Raw genomic sequence first — 24343 nt, 5'->3', positions numbered from 1 at the left:
ATGTATTACAACGGTACAACGGGCATATTGCCTCCCGCCCAGCCCGTATTTTGACAGCCTTATCCTCCTCTAGGACAGCTCAACGGAGGACGCAAAAGGTGCGCTGTTGGCGATGAAAAAGTGCCTTCGCCAGGGCGTTGCTGCTCTACGCTTAACCACCTGAGCCGATCTTCCATATTGATGTACTTAACCCCGCCCCTGTGACGTGGTGCAGCCGTCCCAACAACGTGCGTAATCTGGTGAAATGTTAGAGCCAGCTTGTTACTGAGAGCCACCGTTCTCAATTTTTCAACCTGACGCTGGATGCAGCCTCAAGAGTAAATTTTCCGAAAATGCTGCTTTTAGATGACTTGGCATTCAGCATCCCGACAGCAGGAGCGAAATGGACAAAAAGAGCAGTTCAAACTGAGCAAATTTGATGTCAACGTGTGATAAGCACTGTGAATGAGCAAGTGAGCAAACTGAGCAAGTTTGAACTGCTTTCAACGAAGAAGGTAGCGTAAATTCATCAATGTGTTGGTAATTATGTACATCCTACTACTTGTCACTGCGATGTGAAATCTTGACATGACATGGCAAACTCGTTACATATTACACCATCCAGCTTTTAAAGCAGTGCGCTTTGCTCTCCACTAGCTTTCTTAGTGTGTACATGAAGCTCACGCGCTGTAATAATTCTGGAGGTTGTGACCTTGACATTAGCGGCGTAGGAGTCAGGCTCCCGGGCAGCGGACATTGATAGGCACTACCAGGGCGGCGCCAAGTTTTGATCCGGTGAAAGAGGTCGAAAAAGTTCGCCTTCTCCTTCCAGGCATACACTAATACCGTTTATGGTTGGCCTCAGGCGAAACCAAACATTCCCCGGAGTGATGCGTTCAGACTGACAAAAGCAACTGCGGCATGAACTGATTCCATTCGATCCAGGCGAAGGCGATGCACGTGACACACCGCTGCTGCGTTGATCCTCCTCTGCGTCAAACTGCGAAACCCGTTTTCAGCCCGTGTCCTGCGCCGAGACTGCATTCAACTGTGGCTGAACTGGCGGACAGGGTCATGACAAAACTACCATTTTTGACGACTTCTAGAGATGGTTTCCCATTGGTGGCGCTGCTGCTCGGTAACAAGCCCTTGACGATCGCGGGGCAAATCGCAAACGCCCTTTTATTCGAATATGTAGATGCCACGATGGTTGTCATGGCGACGCGGCAGGGAAGAAGCGTGGTGCTGTTACAAAGCGTTCACAGCGTAATGTGCACTGAAAATAAATAAAATTAATATTCCCATTGCGTCTTGACGGTGCTACAGTTTCATTACCCAGTGTTATTGTTATCCTAACTGGTCATGAGACTTCATTTGAGTGTTTTTGAAATATGACTCAGAGGTGGACACTCCCTTCAAAACCCTCTCACAAGGCTCACACACGTACTGATATTACTAACACGCTGTGTAGGAACAAGCTGAAACACTTGATGACGATGCAGGCCGCAGGTTTCTATTCGCATTTCACTATCATTCTCATTCATCTTTTAGTGTTCTCAAACAACGCGTAAGTTAAGCTTGACGAGAGTAGCCTAATGTCTTATTACTCGCTATCCAGATAATGACAATAAAAACGAATGCAACATCAGCTCTATATGGATGCATTTATTCTGAGCAGCCGACATATCACGTAACATTCAAGAACCATTTGCGCAACGTTTTAGCCTGACCAAAATATTTAGCACCTATACGGTCACCAAAAATTCCGTTCAAGCAGCAACCAGACATTACCCTGTGAAAGCAGCTCTCCTGTTCACCGTGTGGCGACTTGCGGCAGGAAAATACGGCGACAGGATGGCACACGCATTACCGAGGATTTTTCCTGTGCTGGTGGCTGGCTGGAACAAGGCTGACTTACACCTTGAGGCTCTATGTGCTGGTAGGGCCATATCTAACACTGCTGCAACCAACCCCGATTCAATACGCGGTGGCCGATGGGCAGGTTTGGTCTGTGGAGGGTATGAGCGAATGCCTACTGAATGTTGACTTTTCAGTTTGGGGCGACAGCTCCACAACGAAGTTTGCGTTTTCTTCCTGTTGCACTGGTTCTATCTCAGCAACCATTTATTAGTGTTGCAATGTTCAATTTGGGACGAAATGACCCCGGGCGCTGGCGCACGATAAATCACCAGTCATCATCATCATCTCAAAGTGTACAGTTCTCAGTTGATACGCAAAGGATCCTCAGTGGTCAAAAGTCGGTAGAAAACGAGCCGGGGTGATTCGCTTTCAGTGCACGCCTAACGCTTTACGCTTAACCCTACACGCCAAACATACACTAATACACGCCTGGTAGTTTTGTTACGCATGTTTGACATTGTTGGTACGTTATCTTTTAGTTGCTTTCATTCAAGCACGAGCACATTTTCTTAGTAGCGAGTGGGGTGTAAGCACATGGCTAAAATAAAACACACCAAGGCCTCCGGCACAAAAGCTACACGCTTCAGACAGACGCCAGTTGCCGTCAGATAACCACACACGGACATAGCAGCAGCAGGGGGCTAGACTGATCCGCTTTACCAATGTCGTCGTCTGTGATCACCAGACGGCGGCCATCTTGCGGTCAGTGCATCGTCTCCCAGCCGGTACACTGGCAACACAGGCGCGTGAGAAACATTGTTAGTGAAACACAGTCCAGGATACGCCACATCAACAACTAAGTGGGAACAGAATTTATGAAACTTGTGACCAGAGCCGAACAGGAGTCCACTTTGCGCTTTCTTCGACACAGACGCAGCTATCCCTACTCTGACTGTGCATCGCCTCTCTGAAGCTATTCCGAGAAACGGTTCAGTTCTTGTGTGAAAGTGAAAGACATGCAAAGGGCAAGTGAAAGGTATGCCTGGTCCATGTTCCGATCTACAATTTGATGTCCTACAGCTTTCGAAGGTATTTGTTTCAGATGCATCGTCATTTTCGTTCGTCCGTTGGCCATGGCTTAGTGTTCGCCGCCGTTCGCCGGGGCCGACGCTACGCGGCCTACAGGGACGGAGACGCCAGGCATCGAGGTCTATTGCTAAAACTTGCGGGGGCACATGTTCAAATCTACGTCACCTTATTTTCAACACTTCTCGATGATAACTGAATGTTGAACATTCCCAGATAAACATAGCTTGGCAATTTTGTTATATATTGTTGATTCATCTCCATCTATAATCCACATTCTGTAGCACTCATATTGCAATTTCCGCAAAGTTTTTTAGTTCTGTCGTTGTAGAAGAAGTCCACTGGACCATCGTCAAATGAAGAGCGCCGGAGATTGGTTTCATGCGGTATTTGACGTATTATTTTTTCAGGTTATTGCCTATGAACTTCAGACAGAATCGATCTTGCGACAGCTTCTAGCTTCTATTCCGGTTATAGAAGGTAAAAATGAGAAAATAGCATGGACAAGTTCATCAACCATCAGCCGGCGATTTGTCGGGGGGAATCTTTCACTATTAGGGACCTCTCTGTCAAACCTGTGCCCAGCCGTTGCCAGAGCTCTGGCTGGGACTCTGCATGTGCCGTTAACGACAGCATTGTTTATGTTACACGCCTCAGTTCGCCAGCTTTTATTGGGAAGCCTCGTTTACGTCCTGCGCATGGTGTGGGAAGAGACACTGAGCTGAGACTCACTGAGCTGTGAGCTACTGAGCTGCGAGCCGATGAGCTGTGAGCCACAGAAGTGTGAGCAATTGAGCTGTAAGCCACTGAGCTGTTAGCCACTGAGCTAACTGTATGCTGTATAACTGTAGACAGTGTAAATGTAAACTGCATATAAGTCACTGGGCTGTGACCCACTGAACTGTGATCCAATGAGCTGAAAGCCACCAAGCTGTGAGCTACTGATTTGTAAGCCTTTGAGCTGTAAGCCACTGAGATGTGAGCCACAGAGCCGTGAGCTGCTGAGCTCGGCGAACTGTTGGGGCGATGACTGGTAATCACCAACCCGAGACGCTCTGCCTCCGGAAGATATCAGCAGCCAGAGACAGGTCCGATGGTCGGTGTGCGCTGTCACATGGCGTCCCTCTATTGTAAGGCCAGTGCACCCCAGGTGATGCGATACACGTGGATCTGTTTTCTGGGTCGATTTGTGATCGCTCTCTGTCCGTCGGCACAGCCGGACACCGAAGTAACACAGGAACGTTTCAGCTGATGTTCGTCGCTGATTGCTTGGTGAGTCGTACACCCCGGCTCGTTAAACGATTGGTGAGTTGCTCGCCTCGAGTCGTCAAACGCAGGATCACCGGATGTCGGTAAAACAACCAAACGGAGTCATCACTGACCAGGAAGCATTGAAATGCAAACGTTACGTGTACAACCATCGCTGGAACGTTGCGGCGGCTGCGAGTACTTTTAGGTTAAGCGAGCTTGGCCCAGTACCGCCCGGAGAGTCCTTGCAGCCATCTGTAGAGCAGGTAAACGTACAGAGCTTCTTCGTAATTCCGTTAGATGTCATGCCGATCTCACACCCAGCGCCCAGATCGGCACCTATGCAGGTTCGCATGACCTCCTCCAGTACTTCTGCGACAGACAGACAGTTCAGAGGTTACAGGGTCAACCTGGAGGTAGAATTCACATCAGTAGGTACAGGGCGGGTCAGGGTCGACAATATTAGTTCCTGGGTCACAGGGCAAGGTTACGGCCAGAGGTCACAGGTTCGTTTCGTGATGTAAAACTATGTTCTCGTGACTCGCGTTCTTCTTCTCACAAACGTCCATCGGAGAACGAGCGTGAAAAGGTAACTAAATTCGGTCGAGGAGGTCCGCTCGCAAAGTACCGCGTCGCGACCCTGGTCGTCGGGCCGCGTCTGCCTCTCTCTGACTGTCGCTGCCCGTCGGACGTTACGCAAGATGCGTCAGGTTATAAACGACGGGGCTCCTGGGCGGCGCCGGCGCGCGGCCACCAAACACTGGGGATGGGGCGTTTTCGAACCTTTGACAATGTGCAATCATAACGCCCGCGTGAGCCTACATGAAGCAGCAGAGGCGCGCTATGTCGCAACCCTTGCATAAAGCAGCTACGGCTACGGGTGCCCGCATCCGGCTTATCTAATAATTAGCATAAAAAGAGGAGTAAACAAGGCAATGCATCACCTCAAACGTGTCATTTCCGTAAGTGCTTGGTTTTCGTAAACGAGCATCGCGCTGACGCTTACGCGTGACAATGGCGCATTACAGACGCGTGACAATTACGCGTTACCATAGACCCTCCCCCCCCCCCCCCCACCTATCAACAAAAGAATGATAGCGAGGCAACAGCTGTCATTAGTCGGCAGCAGTGCTGTCAACCAAGTACGTAGATGCTCGGGACTAACCACAGACAACGGCTGACGCGTCAGGAACATCGTGAGCACGCACTGAGACGCAACGTTGGCTAATCAGCGCGCAACGCTAGGTCTACAAGCCCATAAGCATGAAGCATAACCTAAACAAACATAAAGTCGGTACCAAAGAACGCGGGGCACAGACCGTGTGTTCTAATGCAATACATACATACGTATACCAAACACTTGTCGCGCACGCTCGGGAGACATATACATCCGTCAAATGCATACATTACACAGAACACCAGACGGTGCGCAGTGCTACATAGTTGCGGCGGTTTGCATAAACATTGCATACCAAGCACACATGTATCAGACACTGGGTGACAAATAGATACACATACATGAATGTAAGACGCGCAATGGTGTATACATTGCTAGCACATCTGGCACGGCAGAAATGCCAGGGGACGGGGCGATATACAAACGTGCAGACCTCACATCTCGGGTCGAACAGATCGCGGCGTGGCACGCGGTTGAGCGGGGCGACGAGCCACGGCGGCCAGGACATGATCTGGCGAACCACTCGCGTGGGGAGTAGTAGCGCCGACGGTGATCACCGCAGACTCAGGCCCGGTAGACTGAGACCCTGCGTGTTCCGGTGCAACAGGGGCCAAGGGTATTTCTTCGGCCGGTGCTGACTGGGTTTCGGTCATCTCATCGGTCTGGGCAGCAGGGGAGTAGGAATGACGGCGGCCTGAGCGGCGGCTAAGGTACATGATTAGTCTCCGAAAAATTGGGCAAGTATAGCGCATGGCACGACAGCCAATGACGACAAAACCAATTATGATTACCAAAACGTACATGCTATATTTAAATGACGTCGGGCTGTCACTGCTCAGCGCGATAGCAGAAGGCAAATCAAAGTATTTGACAGCGGGTGGGTCATGCACTGTAAGTTCAGACAGTGCGGAAATGTTGAAGGTCGTACGATTCAGCGAGGCGTTCCAAGATGAGCCCAAGAGAGGTATCGGCTGATCAGTGAGCATAGCTTTGACGTGGAACTGAGGAAGCTGATGCTGGGACTTGCCAAAGTAATCTGGGTGCAGGAAAGTGTATCACTATAGGCTGAACATTCCACATCGAGTTCCAGGACGTTGATTTTATCATGAACTACAAGGGTTTGACCTGATTGGTTTGCGGCGCAAACCGTAGTTAGTCTAAAAGGGTTGATAGAGACCAGTAGCCACTGACCATGTCCAAGATAGGAACCTTTTGGATCGTGGTTGCTAGAGTGTACCACTGGGGAACACAATTTATGGATAAAGACTTCTTCTTTCTGAAACTGGGCAACCAGGCATGAGCCCAAAAGATGTCATTGAGTGCACATGTTCATGTAATTGGCAGAATGGCAACTTAGCAAGCAAACATGTTTGGATCTCGCTGTCCTCAGGAATGACGTGTTGTTGGCGATTTTCAGACACCATGGGGAATGAAGACGTTCCCATGGTGTATTCCAGGGAGATATTACGTACCTTGTGTGGGACGCGATATTTAACGAATTTGTAAACGTCAAACGCATGTGTGACATGTAGCGACGGGATATAGAAAAGCACATGAAAGACCGAATCTTTCTGCACTACTTTAGGTCGAGTAAAACGGATGTACTGACCGAGTTCCTCTTGTGGAAACGGTAGAGCGAGAGTCGTAGGAAGTTCTTTTTCGATTGTCCGCAGGATTGTTTGGACATTTCGTGTTGTCATCAAGCTAGTATGTAGAGCTCCGACTTTTGCGGGAGCCAGATTAGTATCCAAACTGTTGAGTCGATAATAAAGCCTACGCAAAGTTTGAGACACTCCAAGAATGGAATCTGACACGTATTCGATATACGTGGCAGTGGTTATGACGTCCATTGGCTGGTCCACATGATATATTACGTCATCGCGAGTCTTTGCAATTTTCATGCGTTGTTATAAAGCATGCGTTATTTCATTTAGTTGTTTGCGGTTCGTTCGGACAGCGATTTGTGTTTAATTTAGAAGAGCAAGGGCTCCGTTGAAACTGTGGGCTAGAAATTTGTCTTCTTTACCTAAGACAAAGACTTGGGCCTGGAGATGATTTACCTTCTGTTCGGTGGCAGTGCCAAAGAGGCAGGACATGGCGTTTCCTACACCGTTTATCAATCCTCGACAGGGTCGTCAGGTAAATGGTTTCTGTAAGATATGAGGAAATGCATCATAAAGATAGACAGCTTCGTCATGTAGTCCTTAGGTAACATCTACAAGGCGTGCTATAGTTTGATTTACCTGCAGCGTGGCCTTCCTAGATAGTTGTTGGTAAAGGTGGTCTGCGAAGCCTTTTAGGTTATGCGTTGCTTTTTCTACTGAATGTAACTGTTGTTTTATCAAAGAGGTATTGGCCGAAAGAATGATCGCCCACGAGTTGGGTTAATTTTGCCCACTGGTCTAAATACATCACCGGGATCGGCTGACGTAAGGGTTAAGGGGTAGGAGGAAGTGATGCATAGCATCAGGATGACTGCTGGCTGCCAGAACATCCTGTAAAAGTCAGAACTTTCTTAGGATATTGCGATGAACATCATCATCAGAGAAATGGCGGTTACTACAGCACTTTGCAGTTTACGCCAGCTAAGAATTTGTGCCGGAGCATTGGTCTCAACACGGCTAATGTCTGGGTCGTCTTCCAACTGGACGGCATAAATTCGTGGCTTTTTGTCCTCGTTAGGATCATCATCCGGTAAAGGACTGCTCACATCTCTTCGTTTGTGACCAGCTAGACGGGTCCAGAAACCAGCCTCATGTCGTCGCGCGGGGGTTTGCGATCGCAATGCGTAGCCATGTGATAGTACAGGATTACTGTCTACTCTGTGCGATAACAGTGTAGCCATCTGATCAGTAGTTTGTTCCTCATAGGGTGGTTTTCCGTCATTAACCATTTCCTGGTCCATAGCGATCTCGTCAGCACTATCGTCATCTACTGTTGGTACGTTCGCAACGGGTGTGTCCTGCTCGTGAACGGTTACCAAAGAAGATGGGGTGAAAAACCAGTAGACGCTGTCTCTCACCAGACTGCGATGCCAGATTTTGTGTCCTTGGCTTTTTGATGAAGCCGGTGTACGCATAACCGTACTGGTCAACTTCTCGAGAGAGCTTCGGTCGGATCGCGACAGCATCGTAGTTTTACCTACCATATTCTTGACCAGATACATGTTTTGCTAAAACGCTTTCAACACCACGCAGTTGCCGACGAGTTTTTGTATTTACACTGAATTTACCTTGGATATGTACAAAATCGCGCCGACATGGTGTCAGTACAAAATGCCAAATACGCCGCGTACAGTTCGGCACACAACGAAAGCCTAAGAACCCTGTCTAAAGCACTTCAGCACTCGCCGTGAGCTCCAGAACGTTAGCCGCGCATGCAAGATTTGATCCAAGGGCTGACTCACGATGTCAACACACCTTTTTTCTTCAACTTCTTGAAAAGGCGGGAGCGATATGATTGGTATGCTCTGTGCCGGTTGATCACCGTTCCCGTGAGCATGTGTTTCATGTTGACAGACCGCCTCACGAAGTCAAACTGGTGACGCTTCTGAACAGCTCTTATGGGATGTTTGGCACCATCATGCTCATGACCATTCCATCGAATCGTGAGCTCCTTCGCGGCATTGTCATGCCTCAGCTGCCGATGCATGAAGAAAAACCTCCTTGAGGACGCTGCCCATGGACTCAACCACACTTTCGACAGGGCTGAGCAGCCACGCGCGGACGACTAGACTGATGAAAGGTTCGATCGAGCGACCACGTTTCCACAAAGCTTTCAAGAGAGCTTGGTTGGAGCTAGTGCGTTCCTCAGTACGCAGGATGCTGATTGCTTCGCGAACGCTGCAGCTCGGCGCCGCAGCCGATGGTGGGATCAGCTTGCTAGACACCAGATGGCCGATGGCTTCGGGGACTGTGCTCACCTGGGCGTCGAATGATTTGCTTAGGTCCGGTAACCCTTTAGGTTACCAACCGACCGAACATAGAGCATGTTGTCCAGGGGCGCCTTGATTGTTGTTCCTTTTCTTCCACCATCCACGCCAGCTCCCTCTCTCCTTGGCTTCAAGTTGCGGACCAGGGCGACACAAAACGCCACGATGGGACGGACATGTGGATTGCAGTTTCCTTGAGTCCGAGGGAGATCGAATCGCAAAGTGATAATTCGTTTCGAGCCAGGTTCAGAAGTCACCAGTGGTGTATTAATTTCGTGCAGAAATTTGACTGCTTGGTGATTGTCACTTTCGGGTGCGTTTGTCGGCCCAACAAGCTGCAGGCTTGAACAAGGATACAGGTTAAAACTAGACATCACCTTAACAATTATCCGCCCAGTGCTGTGGAACTGTGCATGTGTGGAAACTGTGGAAAACTGTGGAAGAGGCAAGTTGATGACAAAATATCAGGAGCACCAGAATTACCCCACAAAAAATGCCCTGATTTCTTGGAAACACCCAAACTGTTAATGGAAATTGGCATCTCATTAAATATTAACATCTAAGCACTGCGTGATAACTAAAAAAAAGTGTAAATGAACAGTGGTAGATATACTTTTACTCAGACCAAAATGGATATGAAATATTCTGAGCACGAAGACACATGATGAGGCAATATTATTTTGGCAACAGAGTACAGTATTGTTACATGACTGACAACCCAAAATTGACTTTCAGTCATCACACCATCAAGTCCACATCTATGCAGGCGCCATTTTAAGATCGACAGTCAGGACATGCTGCTTTTCAGGTGTCACAAATCCTACCAATGCAGCTCATCTTAGTACCTGCCGTTGTCTAACTGGAGTTTCGTGGGTACTCAGGACAGGGATGAAGAGATGCTCGTTCAGAAGTGGCATCATCGTGGGCTCTGCCACTGTGCAGCTTGCGATTCCTGGCAAATGGGATGACAATAACTTGATAAAACGACATTATAAGACATCACACACCTTGGACACAGCACGACTGCCGCAGGAAAATACAGGTTAGGCACATATCATACCATGAAACACAAAGATTGCTTGATGAAAGTGGTGGTGTATATCACAAAAGAGCATGATTTTTAATGGATGTTGTCACTTCCCCAATCAATATCAATACCTAAGCAGTTGTTAAAGGATGATCAAATATTTATCTGGCAGACAATGGGGAAGCTGGTGGTAACTGTAACTGATGGCAGTATCTGATAAATTTGAATGAAGACGATTCATGACAAAAATGAGTCCTTAGGAACCTTGTCACCAACCGGCCGCAAGTGTGGTGTAACAGTACTGCAACTGTAATATTTGTTAAACAATGCACAGCTTGGAGGAAACCTTAAACCACCATTCCATGCCTATCTCAAAATAAGTCTGAAAGTTTTGTCATTCTAATAACATTTCACACTGCATAAAACAGAAACCCAAGTCATTTACCATCAATACCCAGCCACCACAAACAGCATATATGAAAAACTCACCTCCAGTCTGGTCTGCAGAAACTGATGGCACAGCTAGACTGGATGACCTACTTGGCATCTCAAAAGTGTTGATGCCATGTTCTCTGCCATCTGTGCCACTGTTCATTCCTGTGGAAAATCACAGCCAATCTATTTTACAACCCTTGACAAACCTTTCAAGCAAAAAATTTGAATAAGCAGAGGCTGTTATTGGCAAATACCTGCAAGCAAACAGGCTAACATCACTGTGAAAACAATGAAATACCACTGACTACACGCAAAGTGACATCTCAGCCGATGGGCATGATTCATTAACAAACGAATTCTTCTTATTTTGGGGAGTGAATTTGGCTCTTCCACACTTCTTTGTTTTATATGATGCAGTCTAATTTTACTTAAAGGTGGTAGCCACACCAAGCTGAAGATAACTATGCACTAAACTGCCCATACAAACTAGGAAGTCATGAATTGTTACACTGTGTCCTCTGCCACCAAATCAGTGATTCTAGACTATTTCATTCACTGTGTTTGATAGGTATGTGGGTATGTTTGGTCATGCCTATTTATCTTGGGTAAATATTGTTAAACATTAGCTACTGCGAGGAATGGCCACTCATACTCACGTAGATTCAATTCAAACTCTTACCTTGCAGCCAAGATTACCACTTTCCACCTGCACCAAAACTTGAATTCTTAAGGACAATTGGCATCCCTTTGTGCTTAGTGTTCATGTGCCTTTTCAAGTTTCTTCCTTCCCCATTAAAACCACAGTTCACGTGCCCACAGCGCACTGCCATACGTGATGGATGTTTACCCATGCCTGGCAACTGAACATACAGGCAAAGCTTCAACGCAGAAGACCCAAGGCTATAAAGAGACAAGCGCAAATGTCCCAACCTAATCGAAAAGTGCGATATATTTGTTAAAACACCCAAAACTACGCGTAACCAGTATTCACGTAATGAACGTTTCCGACACAACAGATCGCAACGCCGACTAAGCACCAACACGCGCCACATATAGCGTCAGATATGCAACGCTCCGAATGGCGCTGAAAAAAGGACTGCTCATGGAGGCAGGCGGTAAACGATAAAATCGCTCGGAAACTTGCGCGAGACAAACTCTTATAGAAATCTGTCTCGCCGGGTGACACCTTCTGGCCACTAGTGGCTGTCTCCTTACTGATAGGGAGACCAATACTAAATTCAACGTCGTCGTGTATGATGTCATTGTTGTCGTCCATAACACCACAGCGAAATTGTTTCATCGTTGAAAAATGAAAAACTGACTTAGCAAGAAAACAGTTGCAGTCTGTAAGTTCGGCTCCTGGGCAGTTTGATTCTCATATTTTATGGCTCCCACCCTGGTAGTCAAGTGAGCAGGTTTTTTCACCCCTGCCAAAGGGCCGTCATTGCGAAAAGCTAACTTTGCTTATCTGGGGGATTGGACACGAAGCGATTTTCCGATTTTTGTTACAATGCGAAAGTAAGACTTCCAATGCAGAGTTAACTTCGAAGAGTTTCCTCTTTTGATTGTAGGATCGTAGTAATAACCCGGATCGCCAGTTTGAGAGGAAGATGCTTGAACACTTTTGTCAACTACCATCTTGTTGTGATCCCGCGTTTGTTGAATATTTTCTGTGACATGCTTAAATGCGTGATGGAGATTTTCGAACATTGGGGAACATACTCGTTGCCGGAGTACTTGTAACGGTGATGCACCAAGGTATCTACAGGTAAAATTGGATATCGGCCGTACATGAGGAATGATGGCGAGTATTTGGTTGTTTCATTTTTGATAACCCTGTAAGTGGCTAAACATGGTTGTAGTACTTGTTCCCACTTCGTGTGATCCTCACTAATCTTTTTGGCAATCATCTCATTCGAGACCTTATGGAATCTTTAGGTCTTTCCGTTGGTCTGAGCATGGCAACTACCCTTGCGTATCCTCGTTGTTCCTAACACTTTGTTGACAGTATCTTTAACTCCGTTCCAAAGTTCAATTCCCTGATCGCTCAGAACTGATCGAGGGCATCCATGACGGGGTATGATTTCATCCAAAACTAATTGAGCTATTGTATCCGCATTTCTCTTAGGAATGGGATAAGCTTCCGGCCATCCAGAAAATAAATCTACTACCGTACAGATGTACACGTTTCCTTTGGACGAGATTGGGTGGGGTTCTATCAAATCAATGCCGAGGTCAGTCATTGGAGCGCTGGGCATTGACAGTTCTTGTAATGGGCGTCTTTTGTTTTTGAGCTTTTTCATATTACACTTTTGGCAGGTCGGGACGCATATGTTGATCTCTTTTAATACGTCGGACTAAAAGAATGACTTTATGACCTTGTCAGTGGTCTTTTAGATGCCTAACTGGCCTCCAAAGTATCCATCATGCGCCTCTCGAAGGATGGTATATATAAATTGTTCAGGAACTTCTAGTTGAGCTCGGGTCAAAGGACGTATTTTAGTACCTGACGTTAAATGATGTAGCAAATCATCATGCATGCAATATCCTTTCACTTTATTATCGTCTACGTCAAGTAAATACTAGATGATTTTTTTTCTAACAAGGGATCTTCTTTTTGAGCATTTCCAAACTCGGCACCTGTTAAAGACATAGCAACACATTCGGAATACAAAACGTCCTCTGTTGCCTTGTTCTGTATCTGGTAATTCTCAATTGCACTAATTTCTTAAGTATCAACTTGTTGATCATGTCAATCTAGCCGTTCGCCATCTGACAAAGTCTCTACTTGTTCCGAATTCGGAAGTGTAGAGAGAAGATCTGTGGTAACATTTTTAGCACCACTGATACACTCGATATCGCAGCCGTGTTCACTCATCATCATAGCCCATCTTTGCACTCGAGGATTTTGCATTTCGCTTGTGAAGATATGTTTCAGCGGTTTATGGTCCGTATAAATCGTGAGTTTGGTTCCTAAAATGATAGGGCGACGTTTTTGTAGGCTGTACACGATAGCGAACGCTTCGCGTTCTATAGTCGGCCATTTCTTTTGTACATCAGCAATTTGATGAGAAACGTATTGCATCACTCTATCTTGATCCCCTTGTTTTTGCATCAACACCGCGCCTAAAGCGTATTGTGAGGCGTCAGCAAATATCGAAAACGGTTGGGCGACGTCTGGAAAGGTCAAAATTGGGGCTTCTGCTAACCGAGTCTTCAGGATATAAAATGCGTGTTGCGTTTGATCACTCCATTCAAATCTCGCGCTCCTTCGCGGGAGTGCTGTCAAGGGTCTAGCAAATTTGCTGAACTGTGGCACGTACTCTCTGTAATAGGATGTTATTTCAATAAATTCATGGACTTCTCTAAGATTTCTAGGTGAATGCAAGCTGTCTATGACTTTGACTTTGTTTGAATCTATGCTTATTCCTTCGTTTGATACAATGTGTACCAAAAAATTCAACTTGTCTTTAGGAATTCGCACTTTGATATTTTAAGGTGCAGGTTTGCGCGTCGAAGTCGGTCAAACACTGTCTCAAGATGCTGCAAATAATCCTGAAAGGTCGCGCTATTGATGATAATGTCGTCGATGAAGGCAACTGCCAATTGTTTGACATCGCTCAAAACGGCATATATCAGAGTTTGGAAGACTGCTGGGGAGCCTGCTAAACCAAAACACATGTAAATGTGCTCGAAAACACCTGCATATGTCCGAAAAGCAGTTTTTTTATCTTCGTCTTTGATTGAAACTGCCAGAATCTAGCTTTTAAGTCCAAACAGGTGCGGAATTTAGACATGCCTAAAGAATGAAGAGTGTCTTCGGCGTTAGGTGCGCTGGAGGCTGGAACTACGGTAACAGCGCTTAATTTTCTCAAGTTAACACAAATTCCATATGAGCCATCTTTTTTCGGTACTACAATCTCGGATAAAAGGCATGGGGAGTTGCTTCGGCGAATGATGCCTGCTTTTAGCATATCATCGACGTGTTTATCCAGAATTAACTTTGAGTACGATGAATCCTACATGGCTTTTGTCTAATAGGTGGGCTGTTTTGAGTGTTTATTACCATTTCGGTAACGTGCGTGGTCGTTAGCTCTGAATCTTTCACGACAAAACATCGATGTTTCTTTCTAAAAGCTGTTCAAGAACAAGGCCCATTTTCGTCCGAAATGTGTGCAAAGTTGAGAATTTTCAACTTGTGGCTTGATTGTATGGATGCCATTAGTTGTTCTGCTTCTGCATGGCTGATTTTAATTTGTTCTTTTTTTAAAATTCAACGCTTTACCTAAAATTTGACCTTTCCTTATATAAAAATGCCTGCCTGTCTCATTCACAATAGCCTACGGGACGTGCTTGTTTTTAGACATTTGAACCATTGCAATGGGGAAGCGAATTCCAGGTTCATCTTCAAAGCATGGGGAAGACGGAAGTTGCGTCAGAATGAAGTGTTTTCCAGCAGTTTTACTTTTCGATGGTTGACATTTAATTTGGCTGATGATCTAGGATACAGATGGACGCTTTCTGACAGTCTTGCTAAGTTAAGTTCTCCTTGTTGACAGTTTTGCTTTTGATTTGGTGGAAACAAAGTGTTTTTCCAAATTTCAGCAGTTGATTATCGAAATCAAGGACAGCTTTTCTTTCATTGAAAAGTCCACGCCTAAAATCACGTCGTGCCCTAATCCGGTGACCACACATAATGAATGACACGTACTGATTTTACCCAAAGTAATTCGGATTTTTACCATTTTGTGTTTTTAAATGGGTGGCCTGAGGCAGACACTAAAGGTACCTATTTCTGACATGTTTCCTTTATCAAAACGTCGTCACATAATTTTAAGAATTCATCGCTCACCAGCGAGAACTGAGCTCCACTATCCAAAAGACTACAAAGCCTGTTTTTGCCTATGCAAACGTCTCTGAAGGACATTTCTTGTTCACATCTATGTTGCAAATTTCACCTGCTCGACTGGATGGAGGTCCTCCGAGTTTTCCGAACGTTCCCGTTCATCTGCTTGAGGGGTCTGTTTACGTAGCTGTGCGGCATATTTGCGACACACACGTTGAATGCCGCCTGGAATGTGGCGAAAATGACAGATGGGCCTATGGTCTTCAGTAAACGGATACCTAGGTCGTGCCGGGTCGTCTCTACAGAACTTGGGGCCTGGTTTCAACGAGGATAGATATTCCGTTCCCCGTAGCGATACTTATGTTTTCCGTGTTTTCTTCGTGTTTTCTTCACCAAGTAACGAGACTTCAGGAGCTTGATAGACTGGATGGAAAAGGGTAGGATTTTGGAGCTGTCCGATATATGTCGTGCAGCGACGTTGGGCTTTTTGATAATGTTTTTCAATCAGCTTATCAAGGTCTGCTGCGGAAGGATTTGCCGAGAAGAAACCACAACAGCGTTGGAGACAAGGAATGCGCAACGGTAGTAGACGAAACAGGAGGTACTGATATGGTCACAATGGCAAGTATGACAAATGCTACACCGTTGGCAAAAATATCGCTTGTTGAGGTTGTGGCAAGCGCAGAAATGCTTCCTTTTCTTCCGACGATTTTCTAAATATGTGCAATGACAGGCACACAGCTTGTCCAAAAGATCGGTCTGGTCAGATGGGAAGCTGTCTTGCAATAGCTTCCAGCAAGCACAGGTACCATAACCTTGAAAATCCAATTATTTGCCCGTTATCCAGCCACTCGTGTGGCTCGTGTGGATTGGAACCTGCACTTCGATAGCCGTACCTTGCTGTGAGACGAGAGGATGTTTCGGCGTTGATAACTCGTAGATCCTTGATACGGGTCTGGGCACCAATATAACGCTTCGTTCTCGTGACTTGCGTTCTTTTTCTCACAAACGTCCATCAGAGAACGGACGTGAAAAGGTAATTATATTCGGTCGTGGTCCGCTCGCGCAGTACCGCGTTGCCACCCTGGTCGTCGGGCCGCGTCTGCCTCTGTCTGACCGTAACTGCCCGTCTGACGCTACGCAGGATGCGTCAGGTTGTAAACGACAGGGCCGCTGGGCGGCGCCGGCGGGCGGCCTCTAAACACTGGGGATGGGGCGTTCTCAAACATTTGACGCTGCGCAATTCTATGCGCGTGTGAGCCAACATGAAGCAGCAGAGGCGCGATATGTCGTAATCCTTGCATAAACCAACTATGGCTATGGGCACCCACATCCGGCTTATCCAATAATTAGCATAAAAAGAAAAAAAACAAGGCAATGCATCACCTCAAAGGTGTTACTCTAAGTGCTTTGTGTTCGTTAGAGAGCGGCGAGAGTCCCGCTGACACGTTGACAACGGCGCATTACGGACGCGTGACGATTACACGCTACACCTGTCTGCCTTTCTTTGTACCATTTGTATTATGCCTTTTACATGATGACGTCAATCCTGAAAAGTCATACTGCATGGATGGGTTTAGATATTCAAAACAATACAATTCTCGATAACTTTGGCACCAACAATGTGACATGTTACTTAATTTGTCGGTCGTGATTTCGTATTGAACCAAACACTTGTAGTTAGGCTCTAGGGCTATACTCGGACATAACTCAATCTCCAAGGATTTGACGCATGTTTGGAATTTAAGAAATAAGGTAACAGAGGTATCCGGACTCAGGTTTTTAAAACGCATCGAGGGTCAAGTCTGAACCAGAGCAACGGCCCAGATTTTTCGAATCACATTCAGACTCCGCCTCAGAGCCCGAGAAGGGATCGCTGGGAATGACTGACAAGCGGTGGCCACCAGCCGTTGTATGTCAGTCGTGGATGGCAGCAGCCCTTGTTAGAACAATGCGCCCTGGAGGCTTTCGAGCGGACCCACGCGAACGGACAGTGTTGACTGTGTTGGACTTAGCGGACGTGGACTGGCAGCGACCCGAACCCGTGGCACTCGAACAAAGATCTGCTCGGCCTCAGGGCGAAGCTGCCATCTGTCTCTCACTCAGACGTGCTAACGCTTCTGCTAAGTCAATCAGAAATTTAACCGGGCTGTAAGATACCAGGAAAAATGAAACAGGAAATGTCACACAGTGATCCCTGTATTCCGAGCTCAAAAGCTGTTATCTCTGAAACTCTTCAACGACATACCTCCAATGGCCCATCAAGTGGTAGTTTGGTGACGGATAGAGCATAGGGTAACTCACGGCAATGGATAGTTGAATAACATGAGATTACCACGAGATGTGTAGAAACCGCCAAAGTTATAGCGACCTCCGCGGCCGCGGCGATGCCAGTGGCCGGCCGATAACCACTGGCTGTCCTCGATCTGGCAACGCACTCCCTGGCAACGTCTGCAAACCAAGGACAGGGGATCTGCCCGGCGCGAGAACCGGGGCTCTGAGAGAGAGAGCGTGTCGCGGAGACATCGGGTAGTCGTGGATTCCTGCGCGCGCTGGGAGGCCACCGGCTGAGCGGTTTCCGGCGGCGCGGCCTGTACTCGCTGTCATGTGGGCTCTCGCTGTGTTCTTGCTGCTGGTGACGGCGTTCTTGTGGATTCGGAGGCCGCAGCGACCGTCCAACTTTCCGCCGGGTACGTATTTGCGCCCACACAGCTTGCTGGGTGACCGAAGGCGCGAGAACTTAGCGGAGTGGGGGAGAGGTTTGTGGAAGGGGAGGGAGATAGTGGGGAAGCTCGCTCCCCTTTTTCTTGAAAGCTGGAGGCGCCCCCTTCATCTTGTAGAGTCTGTGGAGGACCAATTCTGGTACATCATGGTATACTAAGTGCCTTTGTGTTGTTGCAAGGGCCATTCTGAGCTGTTACGGGATGAGGTAAGTCCCTGGAAGTTCATTCTGATCTGTCGAGGGCTCATTCAGACCTATGCAGGTTTATTTCGACTGAAAGAGGGTCATTCTAAGCGTGTGGACTGACGAGTACGCTGTTCATATTTGCCTGCAAAAGGCTCATTCTGGACTAATGCAGGGTCTACGTTTCCATGTGCAGGGGCCCATTCAGGCCTAGAATGGGCATTTTCTGTCCCGTTAAGGTGTGATAATTAGCTGTGGAGGCCGCTCTCACTAGCAGAGAGCTCATCATTGACTCGAAAAACATTCTATCCTGTTAGATGGCTCATTCTGATCTGTTGAATGCCCAATTTGGCTTGGGAACGTCTCATCATGACCCGTTGAGAGCTCGTTGAGGCTTCGCAGGAACCGTTTCTACCCATGAAGGCCCATTCCGGCCTGTAGAGGGCGATTTCTGACCTACGGAGGACACATTTTGACCAGAATAGGGCCCATTGGGGCTTGTAGAGAGCACACCATCTGATTGTAGGGTGCCCATTCAACATAATCCCCACGCCCTGTGGGTTGCACTGGGTATTCATTGCGTAGGCGCACAAGTCCGTATTCATGGACAGGCATCGACGAAAATGTGTGGCTCAAAATTCCCAGGTTTTTATTGATGTGCCATGAAGTATTGCTTCTGACGTAGCAGGTAAAAACTTTTCTCCAAAAAATACAAATCCATTGCTGCTTAAGAAATCAAAGTGGAGATGTCTTGCGAAATAATCTGCATTCATGCACCACCTGCAGGCCTACTTTATCAGCGAGTTTCCCAGGAAGCTGCCTTTAATTGCAACGTGCCCGTTTGTTTATGTTACACTTTACTTGGGGCGAAGTATAGTACACATGAAACATTTACTTCTCCTATACCTGGTGTCGAATTATTAAACATATTCCAATCGATTTGTACTGGCCTTATCCATTTCAACATGTGTTTAGGAAACACCAATTCACGACAGCTCAACCCATGCATTATTTCAGAGCTCATGGATTTATCCAAGCCGTGAGCATACACCTACCTTCTATCAAACCATGGTCGATTTCTTGCCGTGGCACTATAACCTATACTAATTTTAAATGCACAAATGTTTCTAGCCTCCTTATATGCTACGACGCTGCAACCATGGCCCAGATTTTGAGGACACATCCGGTGAGACGCATCCCCGAATGGCTCAAAATGAGATTGGCTGAGACTAAGAAATGCGTTCTTTTTCAGGCCCTCCAACATTTCTCATCTTTGGCAATATTTGGACGGTGATTGACTGGATTCGGGGCCAGTTTCTTGCGAGCATGAGCCATTGTCAGCAAGAGTTTGGAGATATTCTTGGCTTCGTGCTTCCTACGGGTGACAAGATTGTGCACATTCGCAAGTTCGAAGACATCAAAGAGGCCTGCGCGATGCACGAGCTGTCTGGAAGACCGAACAACTTTGCTCTGCTAGTCCGCAGCTTCCAACAAAAGCTGGGTGTCGTAATGAACGAAGGCCCTTCCTGGGTAGAGCACAGGCGCTTTGCTTTAAGGCACCTAAGGGATCTGGGCCTCGGGAAAAACTCCATGGAGTCGACAGTTTTGAACGAATTCGAAGAGCTCTCCCAGGAGATGACACGTGACATTGACTCACCGATGAAAGTTAACTTCCGCTTTAACTTGACGGTGCTGAACATACTCTGGAGACTGGTCGCCGACAAGCGGCTGGAGAGTAGTGATCCCAAGGCCCAACACTACATCGCGACGGTCAACGAATTCTTCACCCTTATTGGTCCGGGTAACCCGATGAACATGGCGCCGTGGCTGCGTCACATCGCCCCTGAGTGGAGCGGCTACGCGCCGCTGATCCGACATCGCGAGACCACGGTCGGCATGTTCCACGAGGTGGTCCACGAGCATCGGCAGACGTTGGACCGCTCCAGCCCCCGCGACTTCGTCGACCAGTTCCTGCTGGAGATGGAGAAGCCAGACGCTGAGGCTCGCCTCTTCACCGAACGCAACCTGTCCATCATCGGCATGGACTTCTTCGTCGCCGGCATGGAGACGACGTCCACCTCTCTGAGCTGGGCGTTGCTCTTCATGGTCAAGTATCCGGAGTTGCAGAATCGCGTACAGCGCGAGATCGACGCTGTTCTCGGCGCAAGTCCGCCGACCTACGGCGACCGCACACGCATGCCGTACACTGAAGCCACGCTGATGGAGGTGACGCGGCGTTCCAACGTCCTCCCTAACGCAGTGCCGCACAGTGCATTGAGCGACCTCTCATTCCGCGGCTACACCATCCCCCAGAGCACCACGGTGATCATGGACTTGGACATGGTGCACATGGACCCGGCGTACTGGGGTGACCCGGAGGCGTTCAGGCCCGACCGGTTCCTGCACGCCGACGGTAGCGTGCGCCATGATGAGCGGCTCATCCCGTTCGGCATCGGGAAGAGGTTTTGCCTGGGAGAGACGCTGGCGCGCATGGAGATGTTCATCCTCTTCACCTGCCTGCTGCAGCGTTTTAGCTTCACCGCCGTTCCGGGGCAGAAACTCCCGCTGGAGACCAGGTTCGCGATCGTGCAGCAGCCTCCCGAGTTCTTCGTGACCTACAAGCCGCGTGATTAGGCTTTATGATGTACAAGCCGCGTGACTAGTCTTTATGACCTACAAGCCACGTGACTAGCGATGAGGCGGCGGCTACGCACCTACCTGAGCTGAGCCTCTCAAGCACCGGGATACCACCTAATGCTTGCATGTCTGTTCCCCACATTGATTGCATCTCCCTCACCAATCAGCAAAAGAGAGTCGGTGGTGCTCGCACCTTAGCCAGCATATAGGTACAATGTCTGCTGAATTCGCGGTCGGTGAGATAAAGCAAAAGTTCCGACGACGGCGAGTGCGCTGAAGTGAGTCAGCAAGACCTGGTCACATTTTGTTCTCCCCAGATATCACCCATTTACAAGTGACTAGGAGCACCCATCATTGTCAGCCCGGCACGCAGAGCCTTGCTTTAACACCTTCATTAGGAGCGAAAGCTGCGTCACTTCCAGTTAAGAACTTCTTAACACGCTACACACGCCATCAAACCGGTACGTAATTTACCAGCAGTACCGTGATGTGAACATCTGCTGGTGAGAGATGGTGGAAAGAATCCAGCTACAGTTACAGTTACAGTTAGTTTAGTTAAGGTGCATCCACGTAGTGGCTGTTCTGCGCCTAGCCACGCAAGGAGTAAGAACCCACCTAAAGGCGCGGCACAGAAACTGTTGCAAGGAGGCACTCAGCCGGACGCCTGGCAGATGTAGCCAGCCGACACCGCCCGAAACAGCCCAAGTTTGGCGATTGGAAGACTCGGCACGCGTTACCAATAGAACACGCAGGGCATTGGGAGATTCGGAGACGTGCAGTGCCCTGTACACATTCAGGTAGTCCCGGTCATGCCCAAGATCCGCGACGCTACGCCAGCCGAGCGCGTTCAGAACGGGTGAAATGTGATTGGTGCGGCGGGCACCACTCACTAGCTGGGCTGTGAAATGCATCACCCTTTTCACCCCGTCTAAGTGAAGCTCGGAGGCTCCATCCCAAATGTAGAGGATGTGGAGGCAGAAGAGGATGTGGGGATGACGGTTTGTGCCGGAGATGGTAATGTGGAAGTTGTTGGTCTTTGTGATAGGGGACTTAATGCTGATCAGTATGAAGTCCGTCTTTTTGGGGTACATCTTAAGGCTTTTTGACTGAAACCAGTTTTAAAGGCGTTGAATACACTTTTCGACACATGCTTTCAGATTGGACAGGCCGACGACATCGCGGGGTAGCGGAGTCAAGGAGTTGGGTGTCATCGGCGTCGGTTTGTAGGCGGTCGTAGAGTAGGAAGCTGGATAGGTCGTTGATGAAGATGAGGAACATGACTGGGCCGGCAAGGGATCCCTGGGCCACCCCGTGGAATAGAGACAAGCAAATAAAGAAATTTTTATGTTAAATTGTTAAATGTTAAGGAAAGTTAGGGATATGATAAACTCGAAATAAGCACCACAAACTATCCCATACAGCAAGCACTAGAGTAGCAAAACAGGTTGCTTTTGACCTTAGTGTGACCTTTATACCTGACCTTAGGTCGATGGAATTTTTTCATTCAACTGTTGTGTTGCCTAAGAAAGCATATCAGAGATGCATGACTTCGTCTAGCACTTCGTTGTTGTATCAGATTGGACGATCCTGTAGAAATTGCCTTCGTTGAAACCATGGCCTGACTTTGACCTTCCATGGGTCAACGACCTTACAAGTTATATCCCAATTTGTGATGCCCAACGATCCGCTATTCAACTGTCGACAGCTATGCAATATTTGGCGCGGCTACGCCACACCGTTCGGAACCCATTCTGAAAAACCTTTGGGGAGACAATTTGACCCCCCAGCCGAGCGCGTGTTAATCCATACCGACGGCACATGGGGTTGGGAGCTTTTGGCGTGATAAGTCGAAACGCTGGGACGTCGCTCAGGCATGATTAGTGTGTTTTGCTTCTGTCGATTCGTTGGAAATATTGTTTTTGGTGCCGAGTTATGCACGGTTCTCACGTAGCCACCGCTACAGGGCGCTCATCGTGCACTCGGGCGAAAAAGAAGGGCCATAGACTGCTAGCACTCAGCGTCAGGCAGGCCCACGACATTACTATCGAGTTAGTAAAGGCGGAGTTTTGTATTGGAGCCTGAGTTTACCCTCTCTGAGAGATTATCACCACCCCACCCGTCCCCCAATGTATGCATCACCCCTCAATATTTTACCAGTATCTTTAAAAGACCCTCAAAACATACAACTAGAACGCAAAAATACATCGTGTGGGAAATTTGATCTGTATCGTCTTTTGCACTTTTTAAAGATCATTTATCGAGACCGACTACGCAGGTTGGGCCGCCGTTCCGGCTCTCTCACCATCGCGTGGTAAATGAAGCTGCTAAGTGATGCGTCTTTTGCGCCTTGTTTCAACATTTTAAGTTGCAGCCCCTGGCAATTATAAAAGAAAACAAATAGCCATATTTTTTGGCTTTGTTATGAATGCCTCTCGTTGAAAGTGTGTCTATTTGCGTTTATCTTTTGATTCTTGCTGCATTCTAAGTGTCTCTTAACGCCGTATGTTGCGGCACAGTTGGCTGCTGTTGTGCGATCAAGGCCGTTATCTGCGTGCGTGACCTGGGTCAGCTGCTGACGCCTCCTCCCTTCCCCCTCCCCCCCCCCATCCCCCGCAGCGTCGCTGGCGATTGCCGGCCAAGCCTAGACCGAGGTCACGGGACGGGCCACGTAAGCATCTGCACACCGTAAACAGAGCCAGGCTGCCGCGCCGTGGCGATCCTGACGCGCCGGCTCTAGGCAACTGGCAACCAGACAACGGACTGTGCGCCGGCTCCGGACAACAGGCATGCAGACAACAGACAGCGCACCGGCTCCAGACAACCGGCAACCAGACAACAGACAGCGCACCGGCTCCAGACAACCGGCAACCAGACAACAGACAGCGCACTGGCTGCGGACAACCGGCAACAAGACAACACACAGCGCACTGTCTCCAGACAATCGGTAACCAGACGACAGACAGCGCGCCGGCTCCAGGCAATCAGCAACCAATCAACATACAGCGCACCGGCTACAGACAGATGAGCTTGTCACCAACAATCGCAATCTTGTCAAACTGTACGGACCGCCACGGCCAAAAGTCGATCTGGCACGTTCTTGATCACGCAAACAAGTTTACTTCAAAAGAAATGATCGTAAAAAATTATGTAATTGGTGGCGGGTGCAGGTTTCCCAGTCGCAGTCAATCAGTGCCACTGGATTAAACAAGTGC

General features: G+C 48.1%; 1 protein-coding gene across 1 annotated transcript; it reads left to right on the top strand.

Annotated features, from left to right (window-relative positions):
• Positions 1 to 18110: 18110 nt before the first annotated feature.
• On the top strand, positions 18111 to 22279 carry LOC119104835 (methyl farnesoate epoxidase). Its single transcript, XM_037228559.1, has 2 exons — positions 18111 to 18279; positions 19747 to 22279. Exons 1-2 carry the CDS (start codon positions 18195 to 18197, stop codon positions 21126 to 21128), a joined length of 1467 nt encoding a protein of 488 aa, XP_037084454.1. The 5' UTR covers positions 18111 to 18194; the 3' UTR covers positions 21129 to 22279.
• The last annotated feature ends 2064 nt before the right edge of the window (positions 22280 to 24343 follow it).

This window comes from Pollicipes pollicipes, unplaced genomic scaffold (genome assembly GCF_011947565.3).
Source record: "Pollicipes pollicipes isolate AB1234 unplaced genomic scaffold, Ppol_2.1 Scaffold_6052;HRSCAF=7182_pilon_pilon_pilon, whole genome shotgun sequence".
NCBI lineage: Eukaryota > Metazoa > Arthropoda > Thecostraca > Pollicipedomorpha > Pollicipedidae > Pollicipes > Pollicipes pollicipes.
The sequence above is the reverse complement of the archived record's forward strand: the minus strand, read 5'-3'. Positions and strand labels throughout refer to the sequence as shown.

Excerpts from the sequence above, each read along its gene's own strand:
- LOC119104835 (XM_037228559.1), top strand. The coding sequence starts at position 18,195 with ATGTGGGCTCTCGCTGTGTTCTTGCTGCTGGTGACGGCGTTCTTGTGG. Across the intron at positions 18,280-19,746 it reads ACCGTCCAACTTTCCGCCGG|GCCCTCCAACATTTCTCATC; the intron begins GTACGTATTTGC and ends GTTCTTTTTCAG.